Here is a 16,676-nt window from a genome sequence, read left to right on the forward strand (position 1 = left end):
ATCCGTGCAACTCTTGTTTACTGGGAAGGACGTCCCACTCCGATGTGATGTCACCGACACAAGCACCAGTAGGTTTGGCGCATAGAGCGATGTCCACAAAGTAAATGAATTCTGCACAAGTAAGAAAGAAACTAGAATCTTACACAAATTATCTTGCAAAGTACATTTTAGCATGAATGTATCCATATATATATATATATTTTAGTGCATGCAAAAAAATCTCTTGCACGTTTATCAATGGATGGCAATAAGAAAACCAAGGCACATCTTGTCACATATGCAACGCATGTCTCATTTATTATCCCCCAGTTTCAGAAACCATATTCTCTGTGCTCGTCCAAGTCCTGTGTCTACTTTCGTCAAGTACACAAATCCAGAGAAAAGCTGAGAAGATCTAAGCTGTGCACTGGACTTTGTGCTTCAGGGAGGTGTTGATGTTGCAATAGTCCACACGAGGGTACGTAAAGGAAGAGGAAGGTTCACCCCCCCCCCCATACAGTAAGAGTACATGTGTATATTTGTATGACCGTTGGAACTTGACAGGTATAGGATTCTAACAATGACAGTCCTCTCATACCAGTGGTCCTCAAGCACCAGAGCCCTGCAGGGTTTTCAATTCCGGCCCTCGAGTCAAGGTTACACCTGAGGATGCCAGAGAGTAAGACATAAAATGCAATCATCTAGAGCCTGAGAAGCAGGATTAAGAGTGAGGACCGACACAAAGAACTGCTCTATACCACAACAATCGAATGAGACTAGTTTGTATATCAAGTGCTGTTTAAATGCTACCCCCTCCCTTGTCTACTATACATTCATTATTTATTTCCTTATTTTATTCCAGTACTTGAAGGAAACTAAAAGTCCTAGAAATGGATTTTGTCATTTCTTTTAACATTGTGTGATTGTGTTACCCTGGGTGATTATTAAGTAACATTTGGAGTGCCAGTTCCCAATCAGTGATGCATCGGCATTACACATCAGGGCAAATGAAATGACCCTAAGGCGAAAAAAAATACATGACGTACAAACAGGCAGTGTAAATAAAGCGGTGCTTGTTCAAAAGGCAAAGCTTCTCCCACAGCAGAATGTCTAAATTTCTAAAGCGAGTGCAACCTGCTGATCACATTGTCAGACACCCTCCATGTGCAGTACAAACATCTTTCCATGCTGAAAATAACAAGTGTTTAGAACTGAGCAGGCCGTGCAAGGAAGGTGTCAACCCACACCTCAGCTGTCTTCAAATGGCCCAGGTAATAAAAAATTAAATAAAAAGTCTGTTATGCTCATTATAAAAACTTTGCCTTGCAGGGTGTTCGCTCACTAAACAGATTCCCACATGACTTTACAGTTCTAATTCAAGTTACAAATACTAAAGCGAGCAAAGTCACAGCTGTCCCCTTTCAATGCAGGTCCAATTTGAAACTGTCAATAACATTACAAAGGGAGAACAGGTTCTGAAAGCAGTACACAAAACACAACATGGTCGACAGGAACAGGAGGGAGGCGTGGAAGTCAATTATTGCAAACACAACACAGTTTGTTATTATTTTACCCCTCAAGAGAGATCTGTACGTGTGATCTGTGAGCAGATAGAAATTGCCCTGAGTGGAAGGCACTGTATACTGAAGCAAGGTCATAATAGTTTCGTCACATTATCCAGGTCCACACACAGAACATTGACCCAACCGGGTCCGAATACGTGAGGTCTGCTGACAACTATGTCGAGACAGGAAGGTGATCGCCTCCTCTCTGTTCCTAAGGTTACAGTGCACACACTACAGGGGGGTATCAGCCTTCCGTTTGGACTTTAATAGAGAACAAGACAGTGAGAAGTGTGCTTGAAGTGGTTATATGATCACGCTCAGTAGTATTAGAGACAACCAGCACTGTGAAGTGAAAGTAGCAGCCAGGTTTTTATAAGAAGAACAACAGACAGATGCAGTTTTATAAGTGGTAGTTCTAAGTGTTGCAGCAGCAGCAGCAGAAGAAGGGAACCTTAAGCGTCTGGTTAATAAAGCTATAGTACATCTTGTTTGCCCTGTGAACCCTGTACAACGCACAAAAGCTGAGCTGAGTTTGGCTCAGGGTGGTCAAGGAGGAGGACTAACTCAAGTGGCACAACATGACAGCATTGGTATAGCACATTAATAAAGAAATCTTAAATTTTGTTAAGTGCAGCAAAGCGCATACAATTTCAGTGTTATCCAAGAAGAACTAGACATTGACATTCTTGTCAATCAAATTAGATTAACTGCTAATGTGACAAAATATATTTATATATATATGTATATATAAAGCACCCATAATAGAAGTGGCAAGTAAATTTTGTTTGAAATCTATTTAAATAGGCAAAATGTATGATTAAAGACGGAAATAAAATTAAAAAAATAAAACGTCCAAAATCAAACGAGAGTAACACATATACTTCTTTCTTCAAATTTTAAAATAAAAAGTTAATCATTTGCCTACTAAATGAAAAAAAATCACTTGAAGGCCGCAGAATATTCTTCCATTGCTTTTCTTGGATGGTTTGTTTAAAAGATGGCAAAAAAGTGCAAGAGGTAATGCAAGAGAGGGTGCTCAAGAGTTGGTGATGCAAATGTGAAACAAAAAGAAGAAACAAAGAGGAGAAGAGTCTGTCTTTTAGGGAGCTGGATTGCCAACCAGTTGGCATACATTGGGTTGTAATATCCAATTCTAACCATGAAACCAGACACACTGAAACAAGGACCCAGACCAAACCCCATTCAAAAAAGAACAAATGAAAACAGATGACCCCCCCCCCCAGTGAGACACACCTGGTGAGCCTGCAAAGCCTGGCAAGGTTTCCCCATAAAATGGAGATCAGACTAAGACAAGAAGAAATACACACAGTGACACCACCTGCGCATGCCTTTCACTTTCAGGACTGGCACTTCTTTTGTCTATATTTGTCTATCTTTGATTGCTTGAGATGCCCACCTCTCAAGGTGCGTCACTTATGTATGTCCCTCACACGCCCCGGGGCATGTTTCTATGTGGTCTGTGAGCCACGAGCGTCCCCATCAGGACTGAGGGCAGCTGGTCGGCCTTGAGCTAAAACGCTGGCAGCGACCATTGGCAGGTGAGCTGCTTCACTCACTAAGTTCTCATATTCGCTACTGTCTTCATCTTCTTCATCGTCATCGTCGTCATCTTCCTGCCCTGCAGCTTGTCTGTCCAATGAGTCAGAGCTTGATCCGTCACCATTGCCAAGGTATGGGGTGCTGGGAGTGGTGACAGGGTTGGAGCTGGCACCGAGACCCAGGCCCAGCCCGAGGCCTAGGCCCAGGCCCATTCCCAGTGGACCAGGGGTAGGGTGTCCTGGGGAGCCCACAGCTTGGGGCCGAGGCAGTAGAGCAGCATTGGTAGGCGGGGAAGAAGAGGAGGGCAGAGAATCATCCTGGATCAAGAGGTCAGCATACGATGGTGGGTTAGGTGAGGTACTGGGCCGCTCCGGGGCAGAGGGTGTGTGGAAGGTCATTCTAGACAGAAGGGAAGCTTCAGAAGGTTCTGTGTTCTCCTCTGGAGTGGAATGGGAATCTGCATTTTGGGCTTCCTGGAGCTCTGTGGAAACACACGGATGTAACTGGTAAAAAAAAACTGTTGTACGAGGTTAAAGCGTGTGGAGGCTTTTGTTAACTGTTGTCACATAAATTCACAGGAAATCAAGTTTGACTGGGTATTCATCAAATATTTAAAAAGGCCTGTAGGATATGCAGTAACTCAAAAGAACTAATGCACATTCTTGTTTGCTATTAAGCTTAAGTCAGCTTAAGTCAATTTGTATTTCAAATCAGCATAGACACAAATTTCAAGTTCAATGCCGTATTTCCGGTTCATAGAATCCAAAACAGGTACGTACTTCTCTCCTCTTCTGCCGTCTTGCGTTTCCTGAGAGCAATTTGTTCTTTGAGTTGATTTACATCCTCTTGAATTTTCTCCTTTACACGTTCACTTTGTTCTACTTCCCCACACACAGCCTAAAAAGAAGACGCAAAGGTGAAAAAGTCACATACTACAGAAAAGTCAAAAGAGTATTTTCATATCAGTCATCTTGTGATCAAACTTTTTCATGTCATGTCACTCACCTGCAGTTTATCTTGTAGTGCACTGTAGACTTGAAATATTGTTCGTATATCCTTCATCACACCATCTTTGTCAAAGAATTCAGCCCTGGGGAAATATTTCACAACACATACACCCAGTGAATCGTTAATACATGATATCACACAGTACAAGCTCACCAAATATGTTCGTTAAAAACACAATATCCACTGGATGTCACTGGATTAAAAATATCTGCTGAATGAGCTGAGGTGAAAATAGAGTTTCAGGGGGTTAGACAGACCTTTAGTCTAATATTCAAATTATCCATGACAGAAACAGTGGGTCTATGTCTAGACACAAGGCACAGAAACACAGACGTGCACATACTTGCGCTTGAACTATCTTTGTGAGGAAATTCTTTGACATTCCCTAACCCTAACCCTAACCCAACCCTTACCCTTAACTTAACCATCACGAGCAAACCCTTACCCCTAATCTAAACCTTATAAAAACCTGGACCTTAAAACCAAGTTTTTAAACTGCACTGAAGGTCAGAAAGTGAGGAACAGGAAAGTGCTGGAACTACACACCACCAGAGAGACCCAGGTTAAATCCCTGCCAACAGTGCGCCCCATCAAACAGAGAAGTGTTTGTGGCAGGGAGTCAACCGATTAGCGGAGGCACCAGCATGGGCAGTGAGAGGGAATTGAATGTGTCATGTCCTCAAGGTGAAGCTGTAGTATGCCGTCAGATGAAAACAGGTGGCTGCCGCAAATCCAAACAAATGAGGCGACATGTGACTGTCTAAACCCTCCCTGAGCCAAAAACGGTGGCAGACTCTCACCCACACCCACAGCCACACGAAGGTGGGAGTCCAAACCTTACCCATGCTCTTTGATGACCTTGGCATAGTTTATTGAGGTGTTGGGAACAGAGGAGACTTTGTATTCCTGCTGGCTTGTGTTGCCAAGGTTTGGGATTGTGAGGGTGATCCTCTGGTTGAACCTGCTAAGGGGAAATAACCAGTTAGCACAACTACTATATTACTACATACAACTATTTAAAAAACTAAAATGTATGTCTTTGCTTTCACTGATTCAATTTATGAAGCATTTCTTTTCTTGATGACTTATGAAGCTGAAATGACTGCATGTAATTCATGCAAGTAAACATGAGACCACGGACTTAATGAATGTAACTGATGACAGAAACAAAGAATATTTAAAAGACATTGACAAAGACACTGCTTCACATAATGAATTTCAACTGATCTATTTCATTTTGGCCAAGATACCTATCAATCTGTAGTATTTCTGCGGAACTTAGATATAGAAAAGAAGAAAAGAATCTTTGGTGTTTCTGTGTAAATCAATATCTGGAGAGTGTGTGGGTGTGTGAATGTTCTATCATTCTCACCTGCGGTTAGGTCTAAAGAGCACATACTCCAGTGCATGCGTGGAGCTGTTGGCAGTAGAGATGAAGCTGAAAAGAAGGAAGACGAGGTCGGGCACACCGAGCAGCTGAGTCAGCTGTTTGTGGATGATCTGTTCCCTGAAAGACATCTGTTGTTGTGTGTTCCTCCGGAACCGGTACCAGCCAATGACGTTCTACATGAGCAGTGAAACAAATCTTTTAAAATGTGGTTAATCCAATAAATTTTGGCTAGTTCAACTGAGTTTAGGACAAACTAGAAACAATAATGTACTAATAACAAGTGTTGTGGCCACCAAGACACTTAAAAAAAAAAAACTGTCCACAACATTATGAAACCTGTCGAGCTACCAATCGATGCTTCAGTATGGAAATGTAACACATACATTTCAATGGCACATTTTTTTGAATGATGTCGTTTTTAAAAACTAATCTGGAAATTTCTGCATATCAATTGATATTTTGAAAAGCAGTTTACAATGAGGCTGAAATTAAACAAGAAAATTCTAATTAATGTCTGATTTATTTTAGGGCAGCATTGGTTTAAAAGCATCAAGAAGACATAACTAACATTTCACAGGCCATCAATCACAATGTGTGTTGAAATGACAATCAAGCAGAAACATGAACTCACTTTCCGCCTATCTTTAAGGATGTTGTTGAGATTTTCTTCACTGACTTTGCCTGCGTAGTCATAAAAGCTGATGAGGAGGAAAAAACATACACCAGTCATTTCACACTGAATCATCATGAGTATCAACTCATACCTATCATGTGAGACTCTACTCAGTCTTGTCAGGTGGAGCCATCTGCTGTCCAATGTCTACTTAATTCAGTCTGTGCTCAATTAACTGAGGTATCCATGTAAATTGCTTCTCTGCACACAGGCACTTTTTACTGCGTAATAATAAATGTACAAAGATCCCAATAACTCTTATAAAGTGCCACTTTAACTTACTTACCTTTTTTATGTCAGGGGGTTTCTCATATTAAACTCTAATCGCAAATTTAGTTGGACACACATTTCTGTTTCCCTAAACCATTATTTGTTTAAGAATGGTACAAACAATATGCATTGATGATGACCGACAGTAATAGAACCTGTTTGAGAAGAAAAAGCTCATATCTTACCTAAACAATTGTGCACAAGGATCATGGTTTTGGATTTCTGTTGGGAACAAATATTGACAGAGGTTTCAATAATATAGAATTATAACTGAACATATTTAAAGGCATAATCAAAATGTACTTCAAAGTGTATCCAAACAAGCAAAATTCACAACACAGGCCTGCAACTTGTTGCCATTTACACCAAGATCTTCATTATAACACCTGCAAATTACAGTATATGGCTAAAAACATAGTGTTAGCCTTCTGTTCCTGATCATGTTGTACAAGCTTTCAGTTTTAGTTAATATATAAGACAAACCACACACCATACAGACTATTTCCCCCCCCTTTCTTTGTATGTCCCAATTGGTCAACAGCTTTACTGAGACTAAAGAGAAAGCTTTGGTACTGCTATGAGGGGAAATACCAGACATCAGCAAAAGGTATTCACTTCTGAAAATGATAAAAGCCGTCTCTAATAGATGTGACTGAATTACAGAGGAGGGTATTTCAGTCTGTACTGCACACGCCTACACAGTCTCAGGAAGAGCTGTTAAGCAAAATAAGTGAGAACACTTTGTGGGTGGACCATGAGTGTACAGGAGCTTTAACAGACCTTGTATTACATGTTGCTGTAAAATGAAAAGAATGTAAAATGGTGCAAAAGGTCTAAAAGGTAACTGGCTTTTTTCACTACTACATACTTTAACTTGTCGTTAAAACCATTAACCAGTTGCTACTTCATGTTTTGGATGCCACAGAGTTTATGTTTTAAATGTTTCAGGGCTTACCTACTACCTGGATCAGCTCTGCAGTGCTGATCTGTGCGTCACTGATGCTGACAGTCTCTTCTTGCCTTACATCTCCTAATAGGAAGCCCTCCTATGCAAAGACATTTTAAAAAGTGGTTAGGACATTATTGTAGACCTGAAACAATGAGTGCATTAAACAATTAGTTGATTAACAGAACAGTAATTAACACCAATTTCGCTAATCTATGACTTGATTTAAGCAAAAATGTTTAAAAAATGAACCCGGTTACAGATTTTAAATCTTTGTCTTAGAATAACTGAAATGTTTACAGGAGGGGCCAGAATAAGTTACATTTCGTAATAATTGACGAGAGGTTTTAGTAAATAATGAATATTAAATGTACATTAACATGATTAAGACCTACCTAAATGTATTAGTATACATAGTATAAATAGTATTTAGTTTATAATTCGAATTCAAGATACCCTGCAAGATGTCACGTGAGGCTCTCAGAAATTTTGACACAGGTTTTTCAATATTTTTTACAGAGGAAACAGATTTTATAGAATAAAAACAATAAATGATCAACCAATTAAAAAAGGTATTAGCTGCACCCTTTAAGTAATATGTGATCATGATTCAGAATAAAGGTAGATGAATACTTCATATAAGTATCAGAAACTGAATCAACACATTCCTTCATTAATATAACATTAAAAAACAACAGATCAGCTTTGGTTCTGGGTATTATGTAAGTAGTTTGCAGCACTGACAGCTGACAGGGGCTGGTTGACACGGTGCTGCCTTGCTCAACAGTCACCGGCTTATGTCAGGAATGCCGGTAAACTCGAAAGCAGCAACACCCCACAGATGTAAACAGTGCTAACATTAGCTAAGTTATTTCCCTTTATCGCAACGTGTTTCTCCCACACGATCCCTCCGCAACTAGCGAACCAGAGCAAAACAACAATTCAAACACAGTGATAACACACACGTACAGTACGTCACTTTGCTGAACTGTGTTGACTTCCATGCTACTGAAATTAGCCGTCTTAGCTCAGCTGAAACAAGAGAAACTAAAGTGCTTTCTGATTCCTCGTTTGAAAATGTGCTGTGTTGACGTCTTGCACTTGTTGAGACACCGGCCTGATATCAGATGTCAGGTGGGGTGGAGAACCATAGATGTTGGCAGCACCGACACACGGAAGTCACTTGACTTGGTGACTTAGCTAGCATGCTAGGTAGCTAACTGAGTAGTTCCTGGAGCACAAACTTTCCAGGCAACGTTCCCGTGTTGATACAGCAGCTGTTCGTGTTCACAGCTCTTTGTTGCTAATGCTATGAGTTGATAATTAACGCCTGTCTGACGTGGTCATGTTAAAACGACCAGCCCTGCCTTCTTGTTGCCGAAGCGACACAGTGTGATTAAACCCTCACCCGCCGGTGAATAGACGGGACCGATGCTAGCTAGCCAGCAACAGGATGATGACACTGGAAAACAACACAAACTAATGGCGCCGGTGGACGGTCACACACGTCCCCGAGCCCCGCGTCCCCTTTAGCAACCGCTGCCGCGTTAGCTTGTCAACATGGATGCGGATACTCACATGATCGGAGTTGCTGTTGGCGCTGTGATAACACACAGAACTAAAAGTATAACCTGAAATGGATGCCGCCATGATGGAAACATCCCTATCCATCCCGATGCCCCCCGCGGTTGCAGGCACGCTCCTGTACCGCAAGGTCTCACGGGAAGTGTAGGCGAAGGGTTTTCACCAGCATGGAGGACACGCGTGGTTGTGGAGAAGCCACAGACCCGGAAAGCAAATGCTCTGATAACGACTTTGGACCGTCAAAGCTGGGGACGAAGGAATAGTAAGTGTCGTGACTGAGATCCGCTGCTAATGTTAGCTTCCGGTGGTTTGGTTATTGCTGTCAGAACTCCACCGCTACGAGAGACAACAACAAAGCTAACTCATGTAGCTTCAACTGTGCAGCTTCAGCTTTATTCCGGATAAATGCACAGACTTGACAAAGCGGACTATTCGTGTATGTGTTTATATCCGTTGCACCACGACATGTCATGTTTCTGGTGTAAAGCAGTGTTTCACATGTGCCTGAGCTGTCAATGACTTGTCTTTTGTTTCTGCAGTTGGGACGATGCATACGAAAAAGAACTGGAGACGTTCAAAGACATGGGGGATGTTGGTGACATATGGTAAGCATCCAGAGAACTACTGTGGCCCTGAAGTGCAAATCACTACCTGCTATCGACTTATCGCCTATCGGACAGACGCACTGTGCAGCCGCTTGCACACATGCAATGAACTCCGGATAATCCCCTGAAATTATCCAGAAGGGATTGCATGTGAGATCGTAAATGTCCAAGTCAGTTGCTGCGGACATTCTCCAGAGTTTATCCTGCCTGCCCCCTTGTAAAAATTCCCATGTGAGAATACAGCAGGAGATTAGCCGGAGGATTCACAGAGAGCAAGTGGGCTCGCTCATGACATTTCTAACACGCAACGGAGGCAAAACTGTAAAAATCTAAAAGAATACAAACATCTCAGGATGAAGGTGATGTGCCATACACATAAGAGACACAGACGAAGATGTCAACTTGGAAAGACACTGAGATCCGAGAGCTTTTGGCGATAAGGACTGGCACCGGTGCTGATCTGCTGGAAACAAAAAGCATGATGTCTGCAGCGGTGTATGTACGTTATGTAATGCATTGTGGGTGCTGCACCACCCCTCGCCTGAATGTTCCGTGTATTTCTGTGTTGTTGTGAACTTGTCTAAACGGAGAATCTCCTCCTGCTGTTTTTCACATGTGAAACACAGCCTAAACAGGAAGTCCGGACCCGATTTGCTTGACATTCTCTGGAGTTAATGTCTGAAAACAGCTCAAAGAAGAAAAAGCTGAAGAAACACGTTTTCTTATTTGCTCTTTTGTTTTCTTATTTCTTATTTGTCTTTATTTTTATATCCCATCTTGTCACTGAAGTCTGTGTGTTTTCCGTCCTGTTGTCAGGTTTGGTGAGGAAAGCATGAGCCGTGTGCTGCGATGGATGGAGAGAGCTGAGATCCCAGAAAACGCTGCCATTCTGGACATTGGCACTGGAAATGGAGCCTTTTTAGTTGAACTGGTGTGAAACTACCTAAAAACTACTGATTCACATGTTGTGTTTATAAATGATGAGTTCACCACGATCACAGCAAATCACAAAAATATAGCAACATCTGGACAACAGGGAAATTAATAATGAAGGTACACATTGTTGTGTTTTTTAAAGCTTAGACAGGCACAATCTGAATGCGTTTTGCCACCATAGTATTCAGGAAAAAGCAGAAAGCTTAAAACCAAATGCCATCTGCATGAGGAAACACCACAAGGGGTTAAGTGGAAATATGCTTGCACTGCTGAAGGTCTGCTGTGATGACCTACTTCAAAAAGCACTTTGACTTTTCTCACACATTTCTACAACTGTTGATTAACTGCTTTTTTCATTTGCTGTGTTTTTTTGTTTTTTTTACTGCAAGGCCAAACACGGCTACAGGAACCTGGCGGGTATAGATTATTCCCCAGCTTCAGTGGAATTAGCCAGAAATGTTCTGCGGGCGGAGGACTTGACAGATGTCACCTTAAAGGTGGGTTCAGACGTGTTTGTCATTAAAACTGTAGTATCACTCGTCACACAAGTAGGATAATCCATTTAGTAGCCACAGGGGCTAAAGTTTACATGCTTATTAGGTAAGAAGTGACTGACGGCTGGAAATACAAATCTACCACATCTACTTTCAAACCGGGATTTGAAGGTTTGTGGGTTTTGTAGCAAACACAACAACACTGACATGGTGTGCATTGAAATGTGTGTCTTCATGTGAAAGTGCCCAGCAGAACGCCGAAGATTGAGAAGATGGCAGATTCACTTTGAACTGACAAATTATAGTTTTTTTGCAAAAAGCAATTCCACTCTTCGTAAATGCTTCAACATAATATTTGAGTGCATCTGGATGTACTAATATCCCATTGAAATAAAATGAATCCCTTTCATTGTGGAGGGCCCGTGATACAATACAGCTTTCAGCATGCTCTGACCGACTGGTTCCTGGAAGGTGAGAGGAACCTCTTCTGTGTTTGCCATGCAGGAGAGTAAGACGGCCCTGAAGGTGTTGGAAGTCTGCCCACCATTCAGATTAACCTGCTTCAAACCCCCAGATGAAGTGGCAAGATTTAACACATCTACTAACATATATATGCAAGTAAAACACTTTATAAATGCTGGCCGGTCTATAAGGGCTGTGATAAGTGAGTTTTCCTTCCCGGATCGCATGTTGCGGTTGCATATATGTTATATGCATAACACATTGATGACAGTGTGGGTTTTGCTTGGGCCTAAAGCCTGCCATTGAAGTCAATATTGACCTTAGTTGGACAGGGGAAGCACAGTGTGTGGGTGTGAGAGAGAGAGAGAGAGAGAGTGGGAGGGAGAAAGAAACTATGTTGGCATCTTTTTCCACAACTGCAGAGTTTCAAAATGATTGTGTGTTTGTGTGTACACGCAGCCACATTATAAAAAAGTTTTCTCATCAGGTCTTTACCTCAAAGGTCACTCTCACTCTCAAACCTATGCCAAGCCCCGTCTCTATTTCCATTCATCATGCCCTACTCTGTGTGACACTTTGCCTTTTATACGTTCCTTCCACATCTTCCCAGTTTTTCTGTTTTTAGGGTCACACTCAGATTGAACTCGGGTCAGCTGCATCAATATATCAACATATCTGTCTCCCGTGAATCACTGTTAATCCTCCCCCTGTAAATTTTGTGACCCATGATTTGTGACTATGTGGCTCTCGAGCTCACCCCAGAGATCTGGTGCTCTGCCCTCTGTCCAGATAAAGGGCTCCTTTCACTGGCGATATAGCAGCAAACTTTCGCAGAATGAACTGCTGTCATGTCGACAGCTGGAATTTCGTTTTAAAGGAAAGCAGTGAGGTATAACAAATTCAATCTTGGTTGATGTTGAAAGATATTTTTATTGTCCAGGTAACGACATAGTTCGCCCTACGGATAAAGAGTCAAACTAAACATTAGTCACTGTATTTATACTGATTAACTTTTGCTTAACTTCTATCTTTTATTTTAGGAGATGGATTTCTTAAACCATCAAGGCCAGCTGAAGGACTTTGACGTCTGCATCGACAAAGGAACATTTGATGCGATAAGTCTAAACCCACACAACACAGAGGAGGGCAAGAAACTCTACGTCCAGGCTTTAAAAGACGCTCTGAAGGACAAAGGATTCTTTGCCATCACTTCCTGTAACTGGACCAAAGAGCAGCTGCAACACAGATTCACTGAAGGTGAAGGGAAACTCTGACATTAACCATTATTGATCTGATCATTTATCTTGATTGGTGTTATTGAATATTGCTGAGTGAGGGAAATGCCAAGTGCTGCGTGTTGAGTCTGTGGTCGTCCAAGCTGTACTAAACCTAAACAACCGTAAATACTTAGTTTTAAGTGTATTGATTTGTTCCTGTAAGTTGTTATATTTTTAATGCACATTGGGTTCCGATTTAATCATAAACCTAACCTGAATTACATACTCTTTAAAATCAGGTGTTATAATTAGGTTAAAACACTTGTCAATCCTTTAGGTGTGCGTCAATGTGATTTACAGTTTGTGTTTGACATGTGAAGCCTTTGCACATCTGGGTGTTTTTGTTGTCTGACCCTCAAATCGAAGCATGGATACGGCTCCACAACCATGACGGTTACCTGGCAGGTTGTTTAGCTGCAGGCAACAACACCCTCGTAAAGTCAGAATCTCGGAGAGCTTCCATTTGCAGTCACCCATCTCGGTGTAGTCGCTCCAGAGAGCCTGCAGGGGGCCAAAGGGCTGCGAGATCTCATCTGTCACACTGACAGCCTGTCTTTACTAGGCCCCAGGAAGCAGCACAGATGGTGGATTGATAGTTCCTCACTTACAGTTTTGCTCCTTCACACTTTGTAGCTAAAGTCTTCAAGAGGAGATTGTAGGAGTCTGTGTTTAAGAAAAGCATGTTGATGTACTGGTAGTTTGCATAATGCACATGTCTTAACCTGCACTTCTTTTTCCTCTGTGTTGCCTCTCAGGATTTGAGTTTGTACAGGAGTTGCCAACACCCAGTTTCCAGTTTGGAGGCGTAAGGGGAAACACTGTGTCAGCACTCATCTTCAAGCGAGAACATTGATTTATACGTCCCCAAAGAATATTTGTCCTTTTCTCTGTAGTTTTTTTTTTCTATTTATCACAGGAATTGATCATGTAATATCTGTGCAAGATATTTTTAATACAAGATCTAATAACGCAGGATTCTAAAAACATGGAGAGAGTTTTGGTTCTGATGTATTAATTTAATACCGATCCACAGTTCTTAAACCATCTGGGATGTTTATGCAATTATCAGGATGAGTTGTAAAATCCAATTTTGGTATCAAGAATGTTTGTATACTGTTGTTTATGTACTGAGCAGTTTCTCATATAATATTCCAGAAATCATACAGAAGTCATTTTATATCTGCTGCTTTCAAAAACTGTTACAAAGCAAAGATGTAATTTTGTCACTGACGATTATTAAACTCACATTGGAGGTGTTCTAAAATAACATGATGTAAACACAAACAGCTGATACTGAGATAAACTGATTTTGTGTAACAGGAAATGCTTCCACATGAAACCTTTTACGTCTGATTAACAGAAGTTCTCCGAGGCCCTTGATGTCGTCCAGGTTCCCATGTCTGTGGCATTAGGAGACTTTCATAATATGTGTACTCTTCGTCCCTGTGCACCCACTGACACTTGTTTGACTGTAACGTAGCTTTCCTGAGGATATTTGTGGTAACAAGTCAGCCAGACTGTTATCCTGCCTTTGTTTGTTTGATTTGAGTAATTATCGCAGACCTAGAGGCCATAAGTAGGGGAGGGGGCTAAACAAAAGTACTTTACATGTTTCCCTATTTCATAAATCATTGTGAAAGCCCTTAAATGACTTTACAATGATCCTGTTGGGTGTCCTGACCCACATATTTGACAACCAGTGTTCTGTCTTACCAGGTACTTAATTGCATTCATCTTTCATGTCATGTGAAAAATAGCCTCCTACCTAATTGGCTAAACTGGAATCCAGCAGAGCTTGGGGTCTCAGGGACCATGATTAAGAACTTCTGACATAATGAATAAACAAGAGGCCGTGGCATCTGTGAGCAGAGGAGCTTGTGTGCCATTTCCTCTCTCAATGGCATCATTAATAACTGCCAAGCTCTGGATCCTAATTGCAGGCCGGGCTGGTGGCCCAATGGGAGCCATCGATGTTGAGGCACGCTGTTGAGTAAACACATGCGAGCTTTACAAGAATTACTGCCTGGAATTTTACAAGGCGCTGGATATCCTGCCTGGATGTGCATAATATGCCCCAGTTTACAGCTCTCGCACACATTTTCCCATGAAGTGAAATCTCCTCTGTTGAGCTCCAGCTCAGTAAAACATCATTTTCTTTGCTTGTGTCAACTTTCCCTCCCGCTGTCTTTTAAACATCTCATCAGGCAGCTCTGTGAGTGGCATGAGACATTAATATATATTAAAGTTGAATATACTGTGGCCCATTCATTTGCCTTACATAGGTGCTGTTGCTAAGATAAGGACTACACCACACTTTTTTGGTCAGTTTTTCTATGACTCATCTTTCCTAATAATGGATCCTGCAATATTCAAAACAAATTACTCAGAAAAATATTGTATTTCAAAGAAGTTGCGGAATACGTGATATTTATGCTTACAAAGTCCTGCGGATGTTGATGTGCAACGTCTGAGTAATGTTCTGGTGACACTGTGTTGGATGGTGACATCGTCTGTTAATGTGAATACGTGGATTTACAGGATGTGTAGACTCATTCAGGAAGTCAAACTGGCTTCCCTTCAGCAAAGAGGGAGGTTGGATCCACTTCTTAATGTCATCTTTAGAAGAGTTTTATTACCGTCCACCGCAAAGAAAAAATAAAACTTTTACTCTGCACCTTCCCGAGTTGAACTGAGCCTGTACAGAACATTTACTACTGTCAGCACTTTGACTTTCAGGGGTTGGCACATGTTATAGAAGCTGCACTTTTATTCCACTCATAATGTTAACCTATGGTTTTAAACTCGATGCCATAGCCCACTGGCTGCCCTACCAGCATGACTACCGCACTTTCATTTGAACCTCTCGAGTGTGATACTGCAAATATTTATGTGTTTTCTTTCACTCCATCTCCCTGGAAACTCGTTTGAAGGTCTCCTAATAGGATTTTGGTGGATTGGTTGGATTACTCCACCGTGTAGCAGTGGAGTTTTCCATGGCAGCAGAGCCAATGTGGGTTTGGGAAAGACTTTTACTCTTTCCAAGCATTTCCTAGCTTTTCAGTAACGTTTCTACATGTACAACACAATAAATATGCCCATACATTTTTGTCAACTGGGTCACTGATTTAAAGTAAACAGAGCAGGAAATGAGGAAGTGACATTCAATAGTGGCAACTTGTTTGTTGCTAGTGTAAATCCAGCTTTTCCACTGACACAGAAGCAATTGAAAAAAACTTTTTAAAAATATAAAATAGAGGCACTAAAATACAATGACTTGAGGTGTGTCCTAATAAGCTATGGTAATCATACAATTCAGCATTGTTTTGCAGTCAGTTGGTCACATGAAAAATGTAAGAAATTTACTTTTTAATATACTTACAAAATAGATGGATAATAGAATACAACAAAAAAAGTGGTGTGTTTTATTTACCTCGGGCATTAATCACATCTTGTATGATTTGGAGTCAGTGGGCGAGTCACCTAAGAAGTTTTGGGTAAAATATGAATATTCACATAAATATCAGAAGCACTGAAATCTAGTAAAGAGAGGTGTGTCCTGTTTATCCAGTGTAATAATAATATCTGATTTGATTCAGAGTCAGTAAGTCACATGACATGAAAGCTATTGAGGAAGATATTACTTTAAATATGAATATTCATGAACAATAGAGAACATACTAAAATACAATACAAGGGGTATGTCTTATTTGTCTAGGGTGGCAATAACATCTGATATGATTTGGAGTCAGTGGGTCACATGATGTGGAAGCTAGTAAAAACAAAGTTATATCCCATTCAAACTGGAATTTAATGAGGATGAATGTGGAATATTCAACTTTATAACAATAACTTCACCACAGTCTTTCCCTCAGACGAAGCTGCAGCTATTTGCACCATTAACATCAATAAAAAGCATAACAATTATAA

The 16,676-nt window shown here is 41.1% G+C and overlaps 2 protein-coding genes across 4 annotated transcripts; one reads left to right on the forward strand and one right to left on the reverse strand.

Annotated features, from left to right (window-relative positions):
- Positions 1 to 271: 271 nt before the first annotated feature.
- abraxas2 (abraxas 2, BRISC complex subunit) lies at positions 272 to 9,125 on the reverse strand. Of its 2 annotated transcripts, none has more exons than XM_035172578.2 (9): positions 8,970 to 9,125; positions 7,401 to 7,491; positions 6,631 to 6,667; positions 6,134 to 6,200; positions 5,485 to 5,675; positions 4,954 to 5,073; positions 4,110 to 4,194; positions 3,884 to 4,001; positions 272 to 3,585 (listed from the first exon to the last, which is right to left on the reverse strand). In XM_035172578.2, exons 1-9 carry the CDS (start codon positions 9,060 to 9,062, stop codon positions 3,014 to 3,016), a joined length of 1,374 nt encoding a protein of 457 aa, XP_035028469.1. In that variant the 5' UTR covers positions 9,063 to 9,125; the 3' UTR covers positions 272 to 3,013. The 2 variants fall into 2 exon arrangements, with proteins under 2 accessions (XP_035028469.1, XP_035028471.1); XM_035172580.2 differs by having other exon boundaries at positions 4,954 to 5,076.
- Positions 9,054 to 14,073, forward strand: eef1akmt2 (EEF1A lysine methyltransferase 2). 2 transcript variants are annotated; one of them, XM_035172581.2, is made up of 6 exons: positions 9,054 to 9,237; positions 9,515 to 9,580; positions 10,397 to 10,511; positions 10,906 to 11,013; positions 12,513 to 12,729; positions 13,505 to 14,073. In XM_035172581.2, exons 1-6 carry the CDS (start codon positions 9,143 to 9,145, stop codon positions 13,600 to 13,602), a joined length of 699 nt encoding a protein of 232 aa, XP_035028472.1. In that variant the 5' UTR covers positions 9,054 to 9,142; the 3' UTR covers positions 13,603 to 14,073. The 2 variants fall into 2 exon arrangements, with proteins under 2 accessions (XP_035028472.1, XP_035028473.2); XM_035172582.2 differs by lacking the exon at positions 9,054 to 9,237 and adding an exon at positions 9,278 to 9,411.
- The last annotated feature ends 2,603 nt before the right edge of the window (positions 14,074 to 16,676 follow it).

This window comes from Hippoglossus stenolepis, chromosome 12 (assembly GCF_022539355.2).
Source record: "Hippoglossus stenolepis isolate QCI-W04-F060 chromosome 12, HSTE1.2, whole genome shotgun sequence".
Taxonomy (NCBI): Eukaryota; Metazoa; Chordata; class Actinopteri; order Pleuronectiformes; family Pleuronectidae; genus Hippoglossus; species Hippoglossus stenolepis.

Excerpts from the sequence above, each read along its gene's own strand:
- abraxas2 (XM_035172580.2), bottom strand. The coding sequence starts at position 9,062 with ATGGATAGGGATGTTTCCATCATGGCGGCATCCATTTCAGGTTATACT. Across the intron at positions 5,077-5,484 it reads CTCTTTAGACCTAACCGCAG|CAGGTTCAACCAGAGGATCA; the intron begins GTGAGAATGATA and ends ATTTCCCCTTAG. Across the intron at positions 4,002-4,109 it reads CACTACAAGATAAACTGCAG|GCTGTGTGTGGGGAAGTAGA; the intron begins GTGAGTGACATG and ends TCTTCTTTTTAG.
- eef1akmt2 (XM_035172581.2), top strand. The coding sequence starts at position 9,143 with ATGGAGGACACGCGTGGTTGTGGAGAAGCCACAGACCCGGAAAGCAAA. Across the intron at positions 10,512-10,905 it reads GAGCCTTTTTAGTTGAACTG|GCCAAACACGGCTACAGGAA; the intron begins GTGTGAAACTAC and ends TTTTACTGCAAG. Across the intron at positions 11,014-12,512 it reads TGACAGATGTCACCTTAAAG|GAGATGGATTTCTTAAACCA; the intron begins GTGGGTTCAGAC and ends CTTTTATTTTAG.